Here is a 25,706-nt window from a genome sequence, read left to right as displayed (position 1 = left end):
ACTAGGCTGTCAGTGTTACCTTTTATACGCCAAAGCTGCCGTGTTCTGAGTTGAATTTAAACTTCAGAACAATAACACTTTGTATAAACAATGAAGTTCTGTATAGCATTTTAGTCTATCCTATGATACCATTTCCTGTCCTCTGTTTTCAAGTATTTCGGTAGCTCGTGTGTTAAATCTGGACAGTGTCTTTCTTCCACACCCAATACAGTCATTTCCTGCAGCCCTTATTACAAGGCTCTGCCAACCCTGCAGAAACATTTCATGCTTTTAGTGGTGCTGTCAAAAACAACAAAGTCCTTGCCATTGCTTCTCTGCGCAGTATCGTTCAGCAGCAGGGCAGAGTCAGAGCATTTGTTCTGACAAAAGGCTGAGCATTTCTTAAAATGAATGTTTAGAAAAATATATTAAGAATGGGAGAAAAAAAAATGTCATAAGTGTGCAATACTATGGGTATTAATCCAATGGCAGCCCTTTGTTATAAATAGCAAGCATTGAACATTTAGCAAACACTGAAGTATCTCTATTGATTATTTGATGAATCACATGCTGGGGCTGCAGTAAGACTGTAGAATATTCATTGTTAATATGAAATTTAAAGCCTTTTTTCCTGTTAATAATCTAATAAGAAAATCAAATTACAAGTTAAGAGCGAAAGGATAACTAAGAGCCTGGTATTTCTTAGAGTAAGGTCAGGAGCCAGAAAAAGATAATGATTACAGGATGATGCAACTATACGGCAGTTTGCCAAACTGAAGCTTCAATAACCCCATAAATTCTACTTACTATTTTGTATAATACTGAAATTGTATCTACCCCACCCACTATAGATCTTTCCCAAAGACAATTACTGTATGTTTAAAAACACTATCAAACTGAAAAATGGAAACAGAATATAAAATGGCACATAACTGCAAAATAAGACTACTGCTTTTACTTTCAAAGGAAGAGTTTTATTCGACTCAATCTTTAAAACAGACTATGAAAGCATTTTTGAAACACTTATTTGGAAAACAGACACCAATGCAAAGATGATAAGCTCTTAATTATATGAATCACAGTTTAATTAGATTTTATGATAACAAACATTGCCAATGTGCATTAGTCTACTTCTTGTTTAGTCAGAAAATGTTTAATTTTGAAATAACTTCTTTTCTGAAGCTAAATGTTAAAACCCACCCATTTTAACAATTGTATATTCTGCCTTCAGAAACGTAATACAGCTTAATCTCATCTATTGTCCTGCAGCCCAAGACGTAGCATGCAATTACATGAGCCAGACTCATATTTCACTATATAAATCACATCAGCTGAAACAATGAACACACGTGGCTGGAAAGTACTCCATGTACTTATTACTACTCAAGGAATAAATTATAGTCATTGATGCCATTAATCTTTTTTTTATGGTTCACCTTTGGAGAAACTGAACGGTTATCCAGAGTTTTGGAAGATAACTGTAGACAAGCAGCTAAGCAATGTAAGATTAAGCAAAAATAACAACAGTAGTAGATAAATATCTATGTCTCAAGTGACATCATACAGCCCAACAAACGTCACACAAGTAGAAGTAAAGAGAAAATTGTGTTTGCAATAAGCCATTGATTCACTGCATATGTAGAAGACTGGATAAAATCTATTTAAGAAAAACATTTACACGTAGGACCTAGGGCAGGAAGGGGGAACAAATGTCCTGCAAGTTAATACAATAGCATTTCTATGCGCTTTAGATACTCAATTTTTTTTTTTTTAGTATGACAGCTTCAAGTGGAAGTCAGGAAAAACAAACCAAACCAAAACAGCAGCATTTGCAGTTCATGCCATTTTCAGTTTTGCACAGAAATCACTGACGATTCTACCATCATTTCAAAAAACTTAAGTCCTCTGCTAGCTTTGCAAAGATTTTACTATAACACCTCAAGGAAGATGAAGTAAATGTATTTCCACTGATCCTCACCAATCAATACTTCAGGTAGCACTATGACTAGAATTAAAGTATTCCTTTGACAGCAATGTAAGATTTTGAAACATGTCCGACTTAAGATTTATACTTCTAAGGAGGTACTTTAGATATTAAAGCACAGCAAAAAGAAATACAAATGACTAAATGTCAAGGGAATGCTCACTCATGTTACAAAACTAAAATCCCCCCCATTTCCCAGGTTGCTGGAAATTATTTTTTTGCCTAAAGCTACATAAAAGGAGACAATTGTCAAGGATATTTAGATTTTAAATGAGCCTTCTTCAAGACAAGGATTATTATTCAGAACGCAGCAGCAAACCTGAAACAAAGGCATACTGCTTTTGTATCTAAATGTTATTCAACTTTGTGTGAAACATTAGCAGTGGCAATTGGATGCCTTTTAGGTCCTTTTGTCAACTAAACAGTTCACAGTTAATGAAATCAGAGTTCTACTTTCTGAACTTGGTGACTTCTATGTATCTAAACAAATCCAACATAAAGAATGGTAAAGAACCAAGGACAGAACAGAATGATATGTTTAGAACATCTAAGGATGCGTGCTGTGGTAGCCTGGGCAAGGTGACATAGAAATGTTGAGACTTCACACAAACAGATATAGCCCAATACTTTTAACCCAGCTGGGAGAGTAATAATCTGTTATGTGTGTGGCAAATTCTAACCTGAATTGTCTTGTATCTCTTAGGAAATAACAAATTATGATAAGATAATGAACACACATAACAATGTATAAATTTCAACTAAAATCTAAGGGTACTTCAGGGGCTGAACAGACCGCATGCGGATGGGTGGTTTCCAAGGAGATCTGGCTACAGTTAAAAAGAACACCTCAAATGCTTTCTTCTACCTGCATATTTTTCATGCTGATTTCAGCTCATTTCTTGTGAGCTGATCTAATCAGAGGGTGATGGATGGATCAAACTTCGTTATGTGCTGACAGCATCTAGCAAAGGAAATGGGTTCAGCTTGCAGCCCTGTGAACCAGCTGCTCTGCAGTTCACTCTCAGTACCCCTTTTCCTCGCAGAGAGCTCGGAAGCTGTTAAGACTAAAGAGGCTGTTCTCAGTGTTCTTCGGGGATCCTTCAACTTCTTCCTTGAAGAAGGGTGAAACACTGACTGTTGTATTTACCTGCATAATCTTAAAGATCAGTGCAAGGCAAAACATTATGCCAGGACTAACAATGCTACAGAGCAAGGACCTTTGCCCGCTGCATTTAGGATCAGTTGAACACACGTTAAGTCAAACTCCTTTCAATACAAGCTAGGAAGTGAGGAGCTCTGCCTAGTGAAAGACAACTTGTGACATATACTATCTGTCACACTGAAGAGAGAGTATAGCAGATCAGAAATACCCCCAGAAATGCATAACCGTAAGTAGCAATATGCTCAAGGTTTACAGCTGCTTTACTAAAGTGGCCATCTGCAACAACAGCGCCAAGCTTTTTCTCTGCTGCAGATCATAGAGACTGGGGAGTGGGGGTGGAGGGAGAAGAAAGTCTGTTTTCTTAAGGAAGAGGCTGATAGCATTGATCCAGTTTCAAGCAAAATTCCTGCAAGAGCTATGTTCTTCCGGAGTTACTTGGATACCTTTCATTGGAGTGTCTCTCATTTAATAAACAAAACAACATGAATAGAAAGGTATGCACAGAAAGCTGTTTTGTAATTGAAGCTTTCTGGTGTACTCTTAAGAACTGCAGCATGTTAGCCACTTGATTCAGACTTGTGAAAGAGCAAGCTGAAAAATCCTTTATCATCAGACATGTAGAAAAAGCTCTCCCAATCACCCAAACCCTCAAGACAAAGGGAGCCATTTACAGGTGTGGCCTTTCACAGTTCTGCCTTGACCCCTTTCTGGCACTATAGAAGCAGTTTACAGGTGCACGCCAAGCTGTCAGTCACGCCTCTGCACAATCCTTCCTGAGGCCAGGACAAAAGATCACACATGATCTAGACTGGCTCCCGTTAGGGATCCAACAGCTCACAAGACACAGTTTTTCAAGCAGGTATATCCTTTGGCTCTATTCCAAAGAAATTCAGTATTCTTAAAGTTACTTCACATTCCCTGAATCTGAAGATTAGCAAGGACATTAGAGAAGACACAGCTCTGGAATAAAAAGGAGAAATTCAGTACTCAAGAAGACTAGATCTTTCTTATCCATTTTCCTGATGATAAAATTGTAAGAGGGAAGATAATTTCCCAGAAGAATAACTGGGTCCATAAACTGCATTACTGACCAAAAGGGCTACTTCACTGACAAAGAGATGTATAAACAAATAATATTCTGTCCTTGAAAGATCATAAAGACCTTCCCAGACCTAGTTAATTTTGAAGGAGCTGTTGGAAGCGGAAGGATTTAGGGAGCTCATCTTAATCCAAAGGTCTCAGGGTTTATGGTTTTCATGCAACCTTGTCAATGAAGGCAGCTCGGGTCCCTTGCACAATTCTAGCTCAACATCATACACAAAAGTTACAGAAAATAAAAGTAGAGACTGGGTAACTGTGGCACTTCTTTTGAGCCCTTCCGATTCTCAGATTCCACAAGGATGGGACAACTTCACCAGAAGTGTGCTTCACTGGCAACCTCTGGATGATTTAAGGTATAATACCGAATCTACTGGAACACAGCAAAGCAGACCTCATGACAAAATTGAAGGTGATCTATCCATCAAGTCCTTTCAGTTCCATTTCAAAGAAACTCTCTCCCATATTTGGGTACTCAGAGCCAGTGAGGCTATACTTTGCCTAATTAGAATCCACAGCCTTTTGAAGGCAGTAATACAGACGTGCAGCATGTGTTCAAGCCATGATGATGTTGACAACAAACAGCAAGTTGTACACATCCTAGTGATACGAGATTCTTGAAGCATATTAGAAGCTGAGCACAAACTGAACAGGGTTTAACACTAACCATGGGCAATAGGATCATGAAAATTTTAGCTCCAAAACATTTGATCTAATTAACAGGAAAAGAAGATAGCTCAAAAGCAAACGCTGTTATAATGCTGGACATCTTTCCCCTCTCAAAACTGATATACTTGCCAAGTAAAAATTTTCAGCAAGTGTTTTTTATGCGGTAGGTAAAATTTTAAAAATATTAAAAATACTTTTTTAGGGTTATGGCAGCTGCATGTGAAATAAGCTCTAATTATTATAAAATGATCAAAAAATTTTCTGTTCTAGACATAAAAAAAACCCACCTACCAATCTTTGCTACAACACAGATATTTTTACTCAAAGTTATTTTCCACAGCAAAACTGTTAAATTGGCAGATTGACTGCTAAAGCAAATCATATCTATTCCAATCAAGTTACACAGGACTTGAGAAGGAGACTCATGTGAACTAAATGTGAACCATTTTCTGCAACACCTTTCTTTGAACTGGGTCCCAACTATGCAAGATAACCTTTACTTGCTTTTTACTCAGAGGTGAAGGCGTATAAGTATCTTTCGATGAAATGAGAACAAAGTCTCAAATGCTCAAAACTTCGTAATATCGAGTAAGACTTGTTTTTTTTTCCTTTGTCTATAAGAATACCTGAGAATATGTGTATGCCAGTACTCCATCTTTATCTTTGACATCTCTCCTATAAATTGAGAGCTGCAAAATTGACACATGACTTGCCACAACTATATCCACAGGAGAATTCTTCCCAATCCTGAGAAGTTTAAAAGAAAAGACTGAAAGCTAAAATAAGAAAGTATGGGGTTTTAAAGTGAATTTGACAATAAATGTAGCAAGAAACTAAAACCATTGTTGTCTGCAGACATAATTAACTTGATATACACACTTCAATGGCAGCTGCCAAGCTCAAATTGACAAGTTAGCAGATTTACTTAATCTGGTTATATATCGTTTCTTGATTTTAGTTGCAATTGAGAAGGTTACTGCACACCTGACAGTGTTTAGAAGAAGCCATGCCGTATCCTAGTAGGAAGTGGAGCTCTGACAACTTAGGGTACTCTGCGGCTTCGCATTCTGGTGTTAACCAGGTGTCTGAGTTTCGCTAGAGGTACTTCTTATAGATGTTCCACTGTTCCTGTACAGCCACAACTCTTACTTGTATGAAAAGTCTTTCTGGAAATGAGTGGGTATATATATATATATAACATTTTGGGTGTGATGTTCTGGAAAGTAAGAGATAAGCGATGCATTTTGACTTTCCACATAAACTATTAATAAATGCAAGAAGGGAACATTTTACTGCATTAAATATGTTCACCAAGCTGCTGTAACTGGGTATTTCTGCAGTTTAATATTCTGTAGCAAGCACTGTAAACAACTGTTTTATTTGCTTATTGAAAGAAGGAGTTAGATCTGAGGCTGCTGTTATTAAAGCCTGATTTTGGTAAAGAGGCCTGAAATGGCTTGATAATAAACTTACTTAGTCTGACTTGAGAAACACTATGGAAATCAACACCTGACCGCCACAGTTTCTAAAAATAGTAATCTTTTTTCAACTGTGGAAGTTTCTTCCATTTAAAATCTTGCTTACCCAATGGAAACCACACTTTTAATATTTCATATCTTTGCTGCACATAGCCAAAGAATGGATGAAGAGTGGAAAGTCAATCCTGTGCTTTCAGCCTTGTAGTTGCAGCATTTTTTTATTCATAAATTGAATAGCCTGACTTTGTCTTCAAAGAACTTCTCGCCAGTTGCCGCACTAAGTAGCCAGTGGGCAAATACTGAAAGGTCAACAGTTGCTTCTCTAATTCCTTGCTATGAACGCACACCGAGGAGAGTTATGCAAATTTCCAGAATCGACCTTCAATTACCAAGACATCTTAAGGAATGGAAGGAACATGAAGGAAGTGGGTGAACTGTCATTTATTTTGTCTTTCTGTGGCGTGATAGATTTCAAAGGTTGCCTGCCCTCTATCAGAGTACCAGATTTTGTTTAGGGGAGACAAACATTATTTAAATGAAAAAGTGCTATTATATCTTTTCACTGAAGATAAAAAAAAAATACTGTGGATTTTATTTTTGGCAAGATCACTAATTTGTTTTTGAAAGAAATTCTGATCATCTTCCAAAATTAAGACAGAACCTAGCTATCGGCTTCCAAAATTTATTGTTTTCTTTGTGTAACTGCTAGAAAATAATTAGCAAGATACACATGGCGATACAAACAATACAGTCTGTATTTTCTTCATTTTCATTGGCACCACAACCTGTATCAAACATCCAGGTCTTGGGAATACTAAAGTTGAGAACACAGCTGAGTTGTCTTTACTGTAATAGTTTAGTAAGCGCAGTGGATATCATACAAAGTAAGAAATTTGGCAAACATAAGATCTCTTTAGAATGCTGCAATTATACCTGTAGAGAAACACAGAAGGAAGAGTGTGCTAGTACTGAAAACCACTAAAATAAAAAATGAAAATATTACTGAAATGGAAAGGGCATGGCAGTAAAAAGTTAAGTGCCTGATAAGAATTTTACAAGACCTTACAATTAAAAGGTAACTAAGAAAATTATGAGCTTTGTTCTTCCACAGCCACTTTTTCAAAAGAGTCAAAATAAAAAAATTACTTTTGAATAACTGTGGAACTAAATCCACAATACTATTTTTCAACAAACACATGATATGACACTTACCAACTGGACTGGTACCAGCTCCATTTGGCACTGTGAGGTCAGTTGTCCCCAGCATTCCGCCTAAATAAAAAATGCCAGAGCATGAAACTAACTTGCTGTCATTACAGTATCGTATCACTTTGTACTTCAAAATTTAAGCTACTAAAAAAACAAAGCACCAATACCATTAAGAACTTGTTTTTTTAATAAAAAAAAATAAAAGAGGGTATCAAAGGAAAACACAATAGTACTGAAATCTTACCTGCATTGCCAGTACTTGGTGGTCTCTGAGGGGCCCCAGGTGATACGTTCCGATGCAGGGTGGTCTGAGGTGGGGAGAGCATGGTCGTGTCCGTTAATGATGAACTGGCTGCCAGTGATGGGGATACGAGGGAACTCCCTGGGTTACTGTAGGTTAAAGTGTTGGGATTGGACACTGGAACTGTAACCGACATCGAGAAGTTCTGAGCAGGCAAGCCAGGCTGGAGGAAAGACGAGAAGGAACAAACACAAGACAACAGCATTAGCATTAACTACATTTGCAGAAATAGCACGTTGTAAAAATACACATTAAAGTTTGCCAAGAATTACACAAGTAAAAAAAAAAATTAATTATGTTAGTTTTTAAACTATCGAGCATACAATTTTAAAACATCCATTTGTTGTAGAGTATGGTGTTAAACACTTATACATCATATAAATACAGTTCCAAAAGAATTACTCATAAAATACTGAAAGTTCAAATACAAAAAGTTGAAGATATTCATATGAATTCGCAGGCTCAGAAATACAACAAATTTATCAGTTAATTTGAATTATTACAAAGCAATGACAAGCTAAACATAGCTACAAATCAACAAACCATTGCACCTTCAAAATGTAAGCATAAACATGCACATTACAAAATAAACAGTCAGTTATTACACAAAAAAGAAGAAGTTAGTAGTAACATTTTTTATTAATCACCTTGCCAAAATATTGCTACAAATTTCTAAAACTTTCTTTTTCAACACTCAAAAGAGTAAACAGATCTTTAGAAATTCACTAAGTTCAGTAATTTGAATTTAAACATTTCAATTGCCATTATTCTGAGCTGTGTTCCACAAAACCCTGCTTTGAATAACCACTCCATCTTTCTGGTTTGCAAATGTCATTTTTTTAAATCCTCGTTTTTACAGCGTTATTTAAAAGGCAACTGTTTTTCTGAAGTATATATGTTTGTTATTCAGCAACTATTTGAATCAAAAGCTTAGATGCCTGCCCATCTATGGTACTCATTTGCTTATGACTAACTTCTTCGGCCTTTGTCTCATTCCTATCCTTTGACAGTGATGAGAAACAAAAGGGACTATTTTCTTTCACAACTCTCATAATTACTGGAAACAAACCCATCACAGGTACAATTTAAGGGTAAAAATTCAGTAGCATTTTTTGACAGAAGAGAGGGATAATAGTTTTGATTTAGAGGTCAAATGCAGATCACAAACATTCATGACCTAGCAAGTATATTTAAAAAGATGCACTTTTGTCATGTGCAGCTTAAAATTTACTTAGAATGATCCTTCTGGACGACATTGTTGGTAGTATTAGAAATACAACAGTAACTATACTAACAAAAAGAGCATAATACATTTTCTACAAGAAACAAAATCTCTCACTAGTGAGAGCCAATGACACTGTCCCTACTGAAGCATTCCTAAGAATAATTATCAATTTTTGGCACAGACGGAAGGAAAAAGTAATGAAGCACAGTGACGTAATGCTAGCAAATCATTCACAGTATCTAACTAATGACAAGCTCTACTGGTATTTGTTTTCACAGGAATCTACTTCAAGAAACTATTTAGTATTTACAAAAAAAGGTTGATTTTAAACAGCATGCTGTCAAGTAACTCAAACTAAATTTGAAATACCTGAAATATGCTTAAAACAATGCTAGAAGCAAACAGTTGGAACATTTTTTCTATAGGCTTCTCAATATAGAACTAATAAGTGACAGCTTTCCCCCACACCTTACAATAAAGGCTGCGCCTCTGCCCATCTATGGTACTCATTTGGTTATGACTGAATTCTTCACACTTTGCCTCATTCCTATCCTTTGACAGTAATGAGTGCACTAGAACAAAAGAAATTATGTTCTTATACAGGCCCTTAAATACTGGAAATAGAACCATAACAGGTCCGATTTAAGCTATAAATACAGAACCACAGAGCTAAAAAATAATGTTGCCTTTTCTATTTACACTGATGTTCACACAGACAATTCAGGCTGTTCACGAAGACCACAGAAAATCAAGGGTGAGCAGTTTAGCTGTATCATACTGAGAAATTAGGCCTGATGATGTCTCAACACAGAAGCGCTGGATATCAAAAGCTTCAAAACAAAACAGGAACAAAAGATATTGGCTTCATTCAAACATAAAAGAACTTGCTAAAAGAAGTGATGCTGGGCGTCATGACCGTCAGTTTGCTGTTAACTCCCCAGAGATGGTCTTATTGCTCTGAACAATGAAATAATTTCTATAATCAGCAAGTCATTTGGGGACGCACTACACAATTACCCCAGGGTCTGTGCCGATTAACCTAGCCAGTCCATTTACTTTAATTGCTACAAGATTGGCAATGTTAAAAAATTCAAAGGCTGTGGCAGGGCTCTGTATTAGTTTTCTTAGAAAATACTTCCCCTGTAATACTCAACACTAATTGGTTTTTGTAGGTAGAAATTAAGTGTCATGAAAAACATGCAAAATTTACACTACTGTTACCCTCAAACTTCTTGAGTTCTAGAGGCCATTAATTCTCTTCCAAGAGTCCTTCTCCACTAAAGCCTTAGACCCCCAAAACTGAAGAGGATATATGATACTGAGGAGAATGTGAACAATCTGCCCAGTACATACGTGGGGTTCAGACTTTTTTAATTAGGTAGCACTAAAATGAAGAACAATCCTCTGATCACACTATAGAAAGATATGATCTCCTATCCCAAAGCAATTAAGTGACTTAAGGCTGCAAATGGATCAGGCACTCGGGACAAAATTATTAAGGATCTTTTCTGTGCCCATGGAAGTACCTATTGGCATCTCAACAAGAGTAAGACACCAATCTTTTGGGGCTCCGATTCTGCAGAAGTCTCTGTCTAGTCTTCAGCAAAATAAAATTCCACTGATTTAATGACAAAATTAATCCAATTCTATTTGCCTGCTTGTAAAAGACTGTAAAATCCTGATTAGCAGACAGATAAACAGCTACAAGATGTAAATAAACTATCCTACATCCCACTCCAAAATCTGTCTTTATAAAAATATTTTAGGTAGGATTAGGCAATGTAGCTACGCTCCTGAAATTCAGAAACGTTCCTTCATGTTCACAAGGTATGAAAAATTGAGAGCGTGTGAGAGAAGCTATAGATAAATCTTCTTAAAGATAAAATGTATTTTAACGAGATCAAGTATCAGCTTCTCATTTTTCCTCCAAAAAGATATATTCCCTTTTCAAACCATTACATCCTCTTGTCTTTGCAGTGGTTTTCAGGAGTAAGCAAACATGGTGAAAATTCTCATGCACGTAATAGAAGCACAAACCATACTTTAGTACTCACTGCGATTTTATGATTCCGCATCATATTATCAAACTCTTCATTAATTTTTTTATATTTTTCTTCTGTATGTGGCGTGAGCACATATGAAGTGTCAGGGTCCGGGCTGTCGCACCCTCTGTGTTCCTTCTTGTTCAGAGCCTAAATAATGAAGTTAATAAAAAGGATCAACAAATAAAAAGTAGAGATAAAATAAAAGTACTTACAGGGCCTCGCTTGAAAATAAAATCACTATCTTCATTTAGTTTGCTGAATCTGTCCTCCGATAGTGGACTGTGCTCAAAGTAATCGTCAGCATCAGGGCTCTCACAACCATTAAGGCCTTTCTTTCTTAAGGTCTGAAATACAATTGGAAAATTCACATACAAATCATACTAACTTGCCAAGAAGTTCTGTATACTACTGAATCATTCAGAGCCACTGAAACTACATGGAACTTTCACATACAAAACTCACTGTTCAACAGACAGGCTTAGTCTTTCAAAATAGCGGCATTGTACACAGAGAGAAAAGGTTCATTTGGAGGCACAGACTCTTCCAGGTGCCACCTCACAGGTAACTTTCATGTCTCCGCTGTTCCATACAAAACCGTTTTTAGATACTGGCTGATGGAGTTACCTGACATTCAAGGAACATTCAAGCCTATGGCAAAGGAGTTGATGTCATCACTGGTAATTAACAGCCAGTTTACTGGATCTTTAATAAATTGATTTTAGCATCCCAATTTTAATATTCACATTTTAAAGAGCATACAGTTAAACTCTGAGAAACACAGCGGCTAAAATTTTCAATCAAATTCAAAAAGTGCAGTACATGAATATATGTAACAGCCTCAGTAGCTCATAAAGGCAGGATTTTCCTGCACTTCTGTCATCCTGCATGATAACGAGAACTGCAAAAAAGTATAAAAAGAAATTACATAATCCCTCTCTAAAATGACTTAGTTTGCTAAATATAAGTTTTTTCAGACTCCTTTACACTTGCTTGGTGCAACTGCTTTACTGGGCTACTTCCTGTTTTCTGATGGAGAACTCACATCAACATCTCCTGGAAAAAAAAAAAAAAAAAAACAAACCAACTTGTCTGCAATCTAGGCATTACAAATAAGCTACTGAAAGAAAGGATGTGAAACTACCGGTCTCGTGACCAAATTTTGAAAGATATTTGTATTCCTTGTTGTTTTTCTTTTTCACCCTATTACACAATCAGAAATCATTCTTTACCAGTTCTCATTTATAACGAAACAAGATTTAAAACATTACCTATGGAAAAGTCTTCAATGTTTTAACGAAGTTTCAAAAGGAAAGCAATATAAATTTTTTAAGAAGTACACATTAGCAGTACATAAGGCAGCAGTGGGACTATACAGGCATGACGGGGGTTGTGTGTTTCCTTTTTGTGAGAAGTTATCTATATTCTATGAATTTTACAGTAAAAATCCTAAAGATTTGAAATCTGCAAGCTGACATTCTCAGCACCAAAAGGAAATTACGTTTGTTTTCCTATAGAAGCTACGTTTCCATAACACACTGAATTTCAGATTAAAAAAAAAAATAAACCACCAACTATTTTGTTTTAGACTATAGTATTCATCAGCATTTTTTCTTGAAGTGCTATCTAGTAATTTTTAGTACAATAAAAAAATACAAAAGACTTCCTCACTATTCATACATATGCAAAATACTGCCTATTTCTATTTCATTTTTAAAGCAGTACTTGAAAATTCAATTATGCCGTCCAAAATTCTTTAATATCACAGGTCACCATAAGCTATAATTCCTTCTCAAGTTTCTTGGCTTGCTCCGCGTATCCCACACAGTATCTGGAACTCCCACAAAAATGTAATCACTACATCAGCATATGGGGAAAACAGGTGTAGGTTCCTCCAGCACCTGTCACAGCACCAATCCTGCTCCTCTGCCCAATCAGCTGGACACGGATAGGGACTTGGCCATACAAGGGCTGGCTGTTTGGCCTCTCAAGGTCGGAGCCTGTTATCCCTCTCCCAGCCCTTCCTAACAAGTCAGCCTGCCAGTCTTCCACACTTTGATATCAGTAGGAAAAATGTTAACACTGTATAATCTGGATTACACTTAACCCCCGCAACCCACAGAAATCTGTAAATAGAATCCAAATACGTCTTTACATGGTGCTCAGCGTCCCTGTATGCAGCATCCAAAACACAATTAGAAGCTGTATTTAGATACTATAAAGTATCTTGCAAGAAATACACGTACCGTCTAGTTCACCTCCTTTCAGAAAAAATTAGAGCAATTCTGAGTATTGCAGCATGGGAGCTTCATTAGTGCTCCTTTCAATATTCTAAAACAATCAAGTGAAAGCTTTTCAGTGTAATGCTGCCAATTCATCCTCCCGGATCTGTCTGAAAATTATACTCAAAGTTCTAATATAAAGGAAGAGATTTATTTAAATATAAAAATGCATCCTTCCTCTTGACGACCGGTTATTTTTATTTTTGATAACAATGGGGTTAACTCTGCTTTGACTCATGAGGAAGGAAAATGCCTCAGTATCTCCCATTTAAGATTCTGGAAACCTTCACTCCAGATGGGGTTCCTGTCATTGTGGAAGGATTTAAGCCACGGTTCACTGTTACAGATAATAAGTCTGGGTCTGATATCCAAAGCTCTGTCTCCTTATCACTAAAACACGAACTGCCACTTTGAGGACCTAACCATAAAAAGCCTGCCAACTTTATCATTGCCCAGTAACATAATAGTAAAACATTTCTGCTCTGCGGCTCGTACTAACAAGTGGAATGCTGTAATCTGTTCACAGGGCCAGGCGAAGCCTACGCGAGCCAGCCCAGCCTCAGCTTTCTCACAGGCTGTGGAGTGAGCCATGATAACAGGCCCTTGCTGCAGGGAAAACATGGGAGGCCACGGCTGCTGGGAACCACGCTGTGGGGGCGCAGGAAAGGCCAACTTCATAAACAAGGGCTGACTCCACCCTCCAGATTCTCTATAGCTAAAATTTGTTACTTCTCCAATTAGTGTAACTCTCCCTCCTTAAGCTACTGACAAGATAATATCATGGAGACTGAAATTTTATTAACTCTGACGATAAGAAGGGGAATACCAATTAGCGAGACCAAATAATACTTGTGTAACGTGAAGATAATTTAATTTCTCTGGTGTGATACACAAGCTTGTTTGGAATAAAAATCGGAGGTTTTGCAGTTGAGGTTAATAAATATATAAGTTTTCTTACTACAAGAAGAGGGAAAAAGAACATTAAATTTCAAGTTTTGCTATTAGATGCTCACTGCAATTACCTTCTGGTGTTAAGTCTTATTTTCCAGATCATCTAAGGAAATGTGTAGCCTTTTGAGTTAATCTGTGTTACTTTCCACTTCCTCTAAGATGTAGGCAAGATTACCGGAAATTGTTCCAACATGTTTGCCAATGCACTATATTGTGCCTACAGTAATTGAGATTGTGTAGCTTTGATATTAGACAGGATTAAGTAACCGATAAGACAAAAGTACTGATTTTTCTCAGAAAATAATGCGAAGTATTTATAAGGAACCAAGGCAGGTATGAAATCCTTTTTGTAAAAGAATCAAGCAAACACAACAATATAGTTGTTGACATACAAAGTCGCTACACAAGTGTTACAGGCAGCTGTGGTCATCTTGATATTGCAGAATGACCCAGAAGTTTTAAACCGCTTCTGTTACACTGTGTAAAACTGAAATAATCAAATATTATAACTATTAGTTTAATACTTCTTTTTTTTTAACGTCAGAGCTTAGAAAACATTGTATGAGAACAGCTGGACTAGCTATGCAAGGTTTAACTACTACATTCAAGCACACGGTACAAGAGCCCCAATATTTTCCTGAACTTCCCCGCACATATGCAAATTTTTAATTGCACCGCGCTTTGCTAATTTAAGAAAAGAATCATGCTTTGGCAAGAAGCAAGTAAGGAACTGAAGAAGGGCTTCTTGCAAAATAAAAACAACAAAAAAATAATTAGCTTCTCTCTACATTTCAACGTAAATTTCACTGAAACAAATAATACAGATACCAAAGACTACAAAAATACAATAAAGTTATTTATTGTATGATCCATGAGGAAGCGAAGATGATCTTCAACCTTCATAGTGTAATTATCTTAGCGTAAGTTTCCTTCTACAAAAATCCACCAGAGAAGCATGAAATGCAGGAGCTTTAAGCCTGCTGAGCCTCCACAGCATGAAATCAAGTCACCACCTTCTCCCGAGGCTTGTTCCAGCCCAGCTGCACGCAGCTTCTCTCACACAGACTTACACTGGCTCAATATACTGGTCATCAGCAGTTCTGGAAACCAGAAACTCTGAACTAATAAACACAGCTTATTGCTACCAGAGATGGAGTTAAGTGACAGCCCCCAACTGTCCCCCTCCCCATGAAAGATCCTGGGTTTGATATCCGACTCTGACAGGACACATTGCTAATGGTTAAAAGAGCACAACTGCATGTTTTGTGCTCCAGTTCAGTGAGTGTGGTTAAAAAGCCAAGGCTTCTGATATTAGTGATCTGGGCTCCTTACCAGCTCTGGCAAAACTGTAGAGAACTTGATTATGTTCATTGTCACCTCAGGAAATAATATTTTTCTGCCTTAAAGCACAAAAGTAGGATGACCTCATATACAAAAAGTGTTATAAAGTGCAAAAAGTGTCAGTTCATTCCAAACATTTTCAGTGTTGGGTTTCTTGTAATGTTACACAAAAAGGAAATGGCTGTTGCTCTCAATGCTACTACATATCATGTTAACAGCTTTATTTTTGCACTTGGTATCAGAGCTGGCCAAACAGGATTTTTGTTGGTGTTTCATCCCAAATCATACAGAAAAACATTTCCAAAAACTGACTAAGACTGAAATGAAAAATTATTTCCTTGGGAAAAGACAAACCTTTCGCCTAAAATCAGTGGCTAGTTCTGTTTCTGCTGTCAGAGCCCAGTAAAACTGTGAAGCAGCACAAAGCTGTAGCAGACGCTTTTTTAAAAACTGTAATTTTAAAAAGCGTAAGTATTCCTCAGGCCTGAAGTAACAGAAAGGCTCCATTAGTACTGCCAAACATTACTGCTGCTCCAGTAGGCATGTACACCACGGTTATCAAAAGGATAACCAATGAAACAGTTTCCTGATGCTCTAGAGAGCTGCCACGCAATAGCGAGGCGGGAGAGGACACTGCTGCCACCTGCACCAAATTCCAAAAGCTCCTCGGCCACAAACGCAGCCACCGAGCACTCGCACAGATCTGTGCAGGAAGGACAGGACTGAGCATCACTCTGTCATCCATGATGGGAACAACATTGCTGAGGCAAAAGATTGTGAAGTTGCCACCTCACGCCAATAAAATGGCAAAGCCAGCACCATTAGCCCAGGTTGCAGCAGTGCCTTTCCTATCAGTCATCAGGGACAAAGAAAAATCGTTCCTTAAACAGAGATCCAAGGACAGCGGAGAGGTATTTAGCAATACCATAGCCTTCAGGATCAGTGTAACATTCCATCTCTGCAGATATTCACGTTTTAAGGTTATTTCCCCGTGTTTTAAGGGAACTGCTGAAGTCTCTGTGGGTGCCATTTGACAACCTGACTGACAGTAACAACTTACTGCCACAGAAAGTGCAGGATCCTAGAGGTGACCATTACGCCAACTCTGATGTTTGCTTGGCCCTGCAATAAGTCATTTTTTTCTTCACTAAAGTGACAGAAAATTCTCCTTGGCCATTCTTTAACTTATTTTTGCCAGGTTCATTTTCAATTGTAGCAGGAATAAGGTGGCTTTCCAGTGCATGGGCTGAGCACCACGGATAAAAAGCAGGCAGAAGGAATGGCCTGTCCATTCTGGCATTAGCAAACCATTCCCTCAGCCACCACTGATAATCACAGCCTACTTAAAAAGCCACACCACTTTTCTGAGATATTCACAAAATGAAGGACAAATACAGTAATCACAGCACCAAACTCCCACCCACTTTCATTCTTATTACGTGAAACATCAGTGAGAGAAAACCAGCATACTCCTTTAATGGAGTTCAGCTCCTTTCCCACTGCAGAGAGACTTCAGCTGGCAAGAACTACAGGTATCACTATAGACTTTACATGCAGCAAAAAGTCATGCTGAAAGCACGACAACTGCTTAATTATTTGCTTCCTGTTACATACTATTGCCAAGAAGGTGAGCCTAAAACCAGGCTGGACTTTTCTTCTTTTATAACACAAAATATTTCACTTTCATCACTAACAATACTACAGTGTATCATCCTTTACATATAATTTCTCCCATGTTATGTATAAAATATATTCAAGTATCCGAGGAGCATTCTTAATCACTGAAAGCTATTCATAGTTTTTCAACTTCCTGCAGGTCAGTCTGGCTTCAGAAGTATCAGAATTTCTGTTTCTTTCCTCTGAAGAAACAACATGGTTCTGCAAACTCAGTGCTTGACTCTGCGGTGTTCGGTAACATGAATTTTACCACTGTCTAAAATACAAGCAGGAGTGAATCCTAAGTGCAGCGTACACATCAGAAGTGAACAGCCAGAAAAAAAACATGTAGTTCAACTCAGTGACGGTGTTTTATGTTTGAAGCTCACCAGCATTATTTCTGTAGGCTTTAATTTATTTGTTCATAGTCAGATCTATGGGGTTATTTTACGTAATGTTTACAAATTTTGTCAATTTTCCTCAGGCTCTATTAATATTCTCTAGTTCAACCACTGAAGCATCTGCAAATTTCATTATGAAGCTGTTTTCCTTTCCTTTGGGTGAGGAGACTACTTAAATTTAGCCCTAACACTATTCCTTTCAGTACCCTGACACATTTTCAATTACATTTTGCTATGCTGTCAGTTAGAATTTCACATGCTCATTATAGCCACAAATACATACAGCACAGTAAAGCAGAGTGGTGCCCAGCTTTCAAAACTTCAGTGAAATGCATAAGAGGTCAAATTAGATTACAACAGACATTTCCATGAGCTAAGCAACTTGCAGAGCTTAGCTTCTTAAATAACACCACCCCACTAGTCTTTCTGATAGGGTCTCCAACCAAAATAATGTATACTAACTAAAAACTGAAAAATTGACATACTCTACTTTTAGCTTACTCAAATAATATTTTCCATACTTGTGCTCAATTAGTAGTGGTACTGTAAGAGTAAAAAAAATTCAAAAGTAAATTTGATATTATGCAAAAATACCCAGACATCAAAAATTGTACGTACAGTACTTTAACAAAACTTGTTACAATGATGACACTTCTTGGCCAAATAGTGTACAACGGGGGGGGGGGGGGGGGGGGGGGCGGGGAGGGAAGGAGGTTTAGGATTCATTACTTCTTCCAGGGTTTTATAAACAAAAAATTAGAAGCCTACCTAGCAATACAGCCTACCTAGCCTTTAGGCAATGCTCTGCTATGTTCAGTTTTAGGCAAAGGTATTCTTCATTTACAGACAAAAAACGTTCATGATTTGAAGTTTTATCGGTGTCCCTGTTATATACCACTCTAAGAAAAGACACGGTCTTGTTTCAAATGTTGGAGCACTTCCAGTATCTGGCAAACTTTAACATGTATCCCTGGCTTGCCAAACATGAAAGCTAGCTGTCAAATTCCTCCAAGATATGATAAAGATGGCACTCAGGATTCAAACTCTCATTTATATAAAATAACACATACAAAAGGTTTTTAGACGTGGTATGGTATGAAGCTTAAATTCTAGCTTGAACCATCTTTGCTGTGAAATGTTATTTTAAATAGATAAACCACAAGCAATTACTAAAAAATTAACAATTTTATGGGCTATAAAACCCACTGTCCACCCCCAGAATATTACACAATGCTCTGGACTAGGAAGCATAGAAAAGAAAGCTCCTTATTTGTATTTGTGATTTTAGAGAAACACTATCTGTAAACTGTGGACTTTATAATTCAGTTGTTGACCTACAAACAAGGTGGATTGTTCATTCCTAAATGAACTTCTTGAGACTTAAAATGATTAGTAATCCATTAGCACTGATAATACTGTTTCCACAGTGAAAGCTAAGCCAAGCTCTCAAAACTGATGTTTGATGCTTTTGCCATTGTTTCACTTTCTACACAACAGAGCTTATTAAATTTTATACTGCTGATCAGGTTTTCATTTTACCTGTTTTATAGAAAGTACCATCAACTAGATTTTTTCCATTAAAGAGTACTAAATTGCTGGTCTAAGTCAATCTTATTCAATCTTTTTATTAAAAATAAAAGACAAAGCAGATCTATGTTCATCTTCAGGAAGCAGAAACTATTCCTTAGCATATAAATTTAACGTATTTTATAGTCCTTTCAGGGAATGCAGTCTGCAACAAACTAAATTAATGGTAAAACCAAACAAAACAGAGTTCTACGTTACAATGTTCAAAGAGATGCTTTATGGTACATAAATGCTTTTTTCATTCCTTACTCAAGTGACAACATATAGATATATCTATACGTACATACACATCCTCCCATATATACCCTCTTCACATCCTTGCAACGGTTAAAATATAAATCAGCAACAGCAGTAGCTGACTGAATGCCTCCTTTCAGCAACAGTATATTGCAGATAAGCCATATGGAACATGAAAAGTTTCCAAGTGTAGCAATCCATCTGCATAATATCCTTCATAATCTTTTAGAAGTTCTTTAGTAAAAATATTATCTCCTACTCATGGTGTGCCAAGAAAAGTTTTCTAAACTCTGATTACAATTCAAAGATATAAAAAGAATGTGTTTCTTTTGGTCTACCTGCCTATGCCGTAACATCAAATTTCTATTTCAAACATTTCTTGTCCTGAATTTCTCCTTACAGATTGAAAATTGGAAAGGATAACAGAAACTATTTCAAAGTCTTGATACTCAAGATAACTCACTATTGTCAAAACAGTAATTACAACGCAAATAGCAACTACTCCCAAAGAAAATGTTTGGTGGATTCTAAGGGTTTACACAATTACTAAAATATCATCCACATGTAAGATTATGGGATCTGTCTATCATAACAAGCTTCAATTACCTTTAATATTGGTATGGAAATGCCATTTTGTTTCACCTAGAAGGTGAACAGACAGACAAATTGCTAAAAGTATACGTGGGCACACGTGTGGGCACTGAACAGGTGTGGTGTGTGTGTGCACAGGCATACAAGCATTACCCCAGCTCATAACATTACTGCAGAATATTTACCATAAAAAAAACAACTCCAAAAATAAGCAAGTTGGGTAAAACAACTGAAAGCAGGTACTTGAAAATGCCAACTGAGATAAGTATGTACAAAAGGAAGCAGCAAGCCTCTCCAGAAACAGAGAAGTGGGGTACAAGCTGATACATCTCTATTTTTACTGAATTAAAATCATTAGAATGTAGGGCTTCAAGACACAAAGGCGTAGTAAGTATTTCACAACTCATGTTTTGAATACCGAACTTCTCAAGTATGTGTCAAAGGAATATACTTAATACGATTTTCTTTGCATAACCGTCACTTAGAGTCAATTATTCAAAAGCCAAAGCACCTCTTTGAAGACTGTCCTTACCTAACCTGAGAAGAGGATGGGAAATCAAAGGTGGGGGGAAAATATCAAAGATGGGACCTAGAGAGGTAGAGAGAAAAGACTGCATGGGAATCAGGGACAGCAAAATATGAGTAAACCTAACTCTATCATGCGCAATTCATGTGGATAAAGACTAGCTCTGGCATCCTTGATTTTTATTTTTTTTTAAAAAGTCACTACGCTCAGCAAGCATTGAATTGGAAGTTAATGCAAAAAAGAGCAGGGCATTAAAAATGCATCAGTTTGTTACAGTTAGAAGAGCTTTCAGTGGGACAATATATAAGAGCTTTGGTCTAAAACATCTTCACAATATTCCCAATGAATTTGGGAGTTTTTAATTAAAAACATATTATTTACTTCCTATTGAAAGCAACTAATAAATAATTCCAGTAAAACATCACCGAAATGTTAAAATTCACACTACTGCCAATTTAACTTAACTAACATTCCATAGCCTACACTATAAATTACAGACACATAAGCTCCCACGTGAACTATTCCATCACTGATATGACATTAACAAGATGTAATAACTATCATTGCTAAGTCACAATGAGACATTAACACTGTCTGTCTATTGATTGGTAAGTATTACGAAGAACAAGAATGATATATGATATAATAAGGGCTGTTAGGAGATTCATAGGTCTGTACCACAAGAACTACCACCATAAATACTTCCTTTATTCAGGCAATAAAACAGTTACAGGTGCGCAGGTACCTGATGAAGGGAGTACCAGGTGGAAGGATCAATGCGAAGCCCTCTGTTCAGATGAGCGCTGAGTGTTACAGCCAAGATGGGCCACTCTACTTGCAGTAAAACATTAGCAATGAACAAGCCACAATCTTCATCATACGACAAGAGTATCTCATCACACCCATGTGTCAGTTACACGACTGCGTGCTTTTATGAGGGCACAAAGATCTAGGCCAGTGTTTCTTGGAGGCTAGAGACTCCTCCAGCCCTCTTCTGCAGGAGCACCATCAGTTTAAGGCCCAAACATTAAGATGAGTCAAAAGCAAAGTATTAGAAACTTCTCAACAGAAACACAGCATGTAAACACACTGAGGCCCAAAAGGCAACTAGGACTGAAGGATCCTATAGTTGACCCTCTCCCTCCTTTTTGACAGTTCATGCTAGAACACTGGTTGATGAACAGCAATGACCAAGCAGATAGCACTTCTGCTGCCCCCTGCATGGTGGTTAATCACTGGCAGGTTGTCAGGGTTGGCAGCTGAAGACACTATTAAACACATGAGCTTGAAAGTCAAAAGCTGGGGTTAGATTAACTCTCCACTGAAATCAAGAGTAGCATCAGAGAGAACAGTTATTTATCTTACTGTAGGTTCCAGGAGATGTATTGTTCTGGGGTCTGTTCTTTCCACGCACAGCTTGTGCAAAGCCACTCACTCTCGATTAACAGATGCCACAGTCCTCGCTTTGAAATTGCAAAGTAAAAATATACTCTTCTAACTGTCAATACAGAATTTCAAAAGCACAAAATTCTGCAGCAACACAAGGGCTGCAGAATACATGAGACCAGCACAGCTTGAAGAACTTGTTAATACAAGTAAATAATTATGCCTTTGTGTGACTGCCTGCATGAACTCCAGCATTAACAAGCAGTGAGCTGGTTACAGATTTTCTTGAGAGTCAATTTTCAATCCTACTTAACACAGCGTTTCCAGAACAGTTACATCCAGAACCAGATCTTTGACGTGTGTTTCCAGAGCAGTGGGTGTGAGAACTGGACTTTGTGTGTCTTACTCCGTAAGTTTCAAAACCAAAACCATTCTCCAAACACACTGCAGAATCAGTTTGAAAAACACCACTTGCACAGCTGGGAAATAAATACAGGATTTCATAAGAGAGGAGAATCACTCTGTTTTAGAACAGAATACTTGGTGCTTTATTACTCTCATCTCTGGTACAGAGGCATTCTCAATTGCAGAAGTCCTTCATCAGTCAATTGTAGTTATCTATGAACTATTGTCTGCTTTATCATACTAATGACCTAGTGAATACGCGGCTGGCAATGATTAGCTGACTCAGAATCAAATGGACTTAGACAATACGTTTACAGGACACCATTCCTTAAAAAGGACTTCTGAACATACCTCTGTTTTTATGTAGTGACTAGCAGCACCTATTTAAACAAATACTAAAAACAGTCTCCAAAGAAAGTGAGAGGTATGCATTATTCACCAAGAATGGAAATTATATGCAATAGTAAAAAAATATCTGCTTTCATTAAGTTTTGATTCTTTAGAATGTGTTATCCAAGTCTGTAACTCCAACAAACCCTCACGGGCCAAAGAATCACAGATGCAAGATGGATCCTTACAGAATCTCTCAGAACACTCTCAGTTACTCCACTTCAAATTGCATCTTTATTTTACAAATGTCTAAAACATTTGACATATTTTAGCTTCTAATACTATTTCAAAGTTTATGTTTTAATAAAGATTTGTGAGGAGGGGTGGAGTAAATATGGTACTACATCTGCTAATTTGCAATATAAACCAAAGTCAAGGGTAGTTTTCATAGGAAGTATGTGAGAAATACTTACAATAGCCATAACCTAAAAAACCACCACCACAGATTCCGCCTAATGGCAAGTTCTACATCGTAAGGCCTCAGTCTGAGACAAAAGTCTAAGTTTTCTACAGTAAAATGAGAAAAAGCGTAAGTTTTCTTTACTCAAACCTCATCCTAATAAGTTACAAACATACAGTGAAAACAAGTTTTGCTCTTACTGCTTTGGGCTGTTGAATATTTTGATTTATTCCATTTACAGCTACATACTGCACACTGCAAAGGAAAGCATAAAAATCACACAAATTTAAAGTAGTTAGCATTGTGTAATTAAAATTCAAAATATTATATTCATTAGCATTGTTAGCTATTTCTATCTTTAATGGTTAGTACGTCCAGAGTTGAATGAAACACTTAAAATTCTGACATCATCCAAACGGAAACATTAATAACTCATGGTACCACTAGAAACCCAGGAAAGAACCTTTAAATAGTACTACTTTCTACTTAGATATAGTCTACACTTTAGGATTACTATGAGAGGCTTATACCACGGACTGGCAGGACAGGACACTGAATAGTCATGGCCATAGTCATGTCTGTCACATTCAGAAGTGTTCTAAGAACTACAGCACTTCTCTGGGAACTTTACTGATCATGAGTAGCTTGTAGCTACATATGCAGGTAGTGATGGGAACTGAATCAAGCCACGCTTTAAATTTTTTCAAAGAAAATGGTTATCTGTGCACAGAAAAAATTGCTACTTAAGTGCCTCAACTAGCGCTACTCCAGCTCTGTTTAGAACTGTCATCTTTCAGACTGTGATGTTAACAACTCATTTACTGTACCTATTAAGCTACATCTATTTATTTTTATTTTGGGTTTCATGTCAAATTCAGGAAAAAAGTTAATGGCATTTGATGGAAGCAGGAAGGAGAAGAAGGGGAAAAGTTTAATGTATTAGTTACATTATCTCATCAGATAACTGTAAAAAGGTGGCGGAAAAGGAAGAGGGAAAGAAATGATCTCTGGTCCATGAATAGAATTTAAAACACTGGCGAAGCATCTAGCTCACAGGACAATTAACCATTTCATTAAGACAGCCAGATCAAGACAGCAATAGCTTGTCATAAGGAAAGGAAAGATTTAGTTATTTTCTTTTTACTAATGATATTTGGACCTATGGTATCATCCACTCCCCTTTAAAGAGAGATAAACATAAATGGGGAAAAGAAATTCTCAAAGACAAAACCATGCCATTATGAGCAACTCAAACTCTTCGTGTATCTCCTAGATGAAATACAAAGTTATCTTGGTTCCTAAAATACATCCACATCCACTATTAGCAGGGCTGCTTCTGCAGAGATTTCGGTAGACAGGTACCATAGAAAGGCCCCCTACTAGTATTTGATGCAGATTTAAGGTTCTGGTCCTCACAGCAGCACAGCTTCCTGAAGAGCCATCTGATTCAATTTGAGATTCTACTAATGTACAGCCAAGTAAGCTGTCATTCATCAATTAAGTCATTATCTTTTTCTGTTCATTTATTAAGAAAAAAAAGAAAACATCACAGCAAATTTTATTTCACAGATTTAAAATAATCTCACTAGTATAACTGTCATAGGACTGTCGTAGGACAGAGAGCAATCTGGATTGAAAATACATAAAATTACTAGTGGTAATACAACAGCTAACCACAGCCATCATTAGCAAGAGACTTCAGACACTAAATATAAAGATGCATTCCAGACAAACTTCATATACATATATATATATGTGCGCGCGCGTGTGTGTGTGCATGCTTTAATTAGTGACTAAAGCTAGAATTCATAAAAATTCAGAATACCAGTACAGCATGGTAAGTTTAAAACACCAGCACTGTTTTAAAAGGTAGAAAAAAATTTAGTGTTCTTAACCCTAAACCACTGAATTTAATCACTGGTTTACACATAAGGGAAGTGTAGCTTTAGACTGTTTGCAGGCAAGCCAAAGCTATTAAAAAAAAAAGTCTACCCTACTTCTGGTAATTCTTCATGTATCATAAATTAAGGAACACAAAATAACATTAAATAGGAACAAAAACTAGCACTGTCAGCTTTCTTAAAGTCACCAACAATCTGTAATTTAAAATAATAAAAAAAAACACAGAAAAAAAGAAAAAAGGCATGTCAACAAAGCAATTTCAGCATAGCCAAAGAATTAAAAGAATATTTTAAAATAGAACAACATTAACAAATGCAAGAAGGGGCAAATTAATGATAACAGTACACAGCTCAAATAAAACAACATTGGGGATTGACTGTTGAACTTAAATCTCCCAAATTAAAAACAAATAAAATAAAGGAGAGTGAAGAGACAGACACCATTATAAGCAGAAACTTCTGCTCAACACAAAATACACAGGTGTCTTCTGTCACTGTATTCGAA

At 37.0% G+C, this 25,706-nt stretch overlaps 1 protein-coding gene across 8 annotated transcripts in view; it reads right to left on the bottom strand.

Annotated features, from left to right (window-relative positions):
• MEF2A (myocyte enhancer factor 2A) overlaps window positions 1–25,706 on the bottom strand; it is a 93,482-nt gene that overhangs the window by 17,660 nt on the left and 50,116 nt on the right. For 3 of the 8 annotated variants that reach the window (XM_063347270.1, XM_063347274.1, XM_063347271.1), the window contains exons 4-6: window positions 11,148–11,297; window positions 7,824–8,043; window positions 7,583–7,642 (exon numbers count right to left, since the gene is read on the bottom strand). In XM_063347270.1, coding sequence (XP_063203340.1) covers window positions 7,583–7,642; window positions 7,824–8,043; window positions 11,148–11,297 — 430 coding nt within the window. Of the gene's footprint in view, window positions 1–7,582; window positions 7,643–7,823; window positions 8,044–11,147; window positions 11,298–11,362; window positions 11,495–25,706 lie in introns of all 8 variants that reach the window. The other 5 variants (XM_063347273.1, XM_063347276.1, XM_063347272.1 and 2 more) reach the window with 3 other exon arrangements.

Source organism: Chroicocephalus ridibundus, chromosome 9 (genome assembly GCF_963924245.1).
Source record: "Chroicocephalus ridibundus chromosome 9, bChrRid1.1, whole genome shotgun sequence".
Classification (NCBI taxonomy): domain Eukaryota; kingdom Metazoa; phylum Chordata; class Aves; order Charadriiformes; family Laridae; genus Chroicocephalus; species Chroicocephalus ridibundus.
Note: the sequence above shows the minus strand (reverse complement) of the source record. Positions and strands in the feature narration are given on the sequence as shown.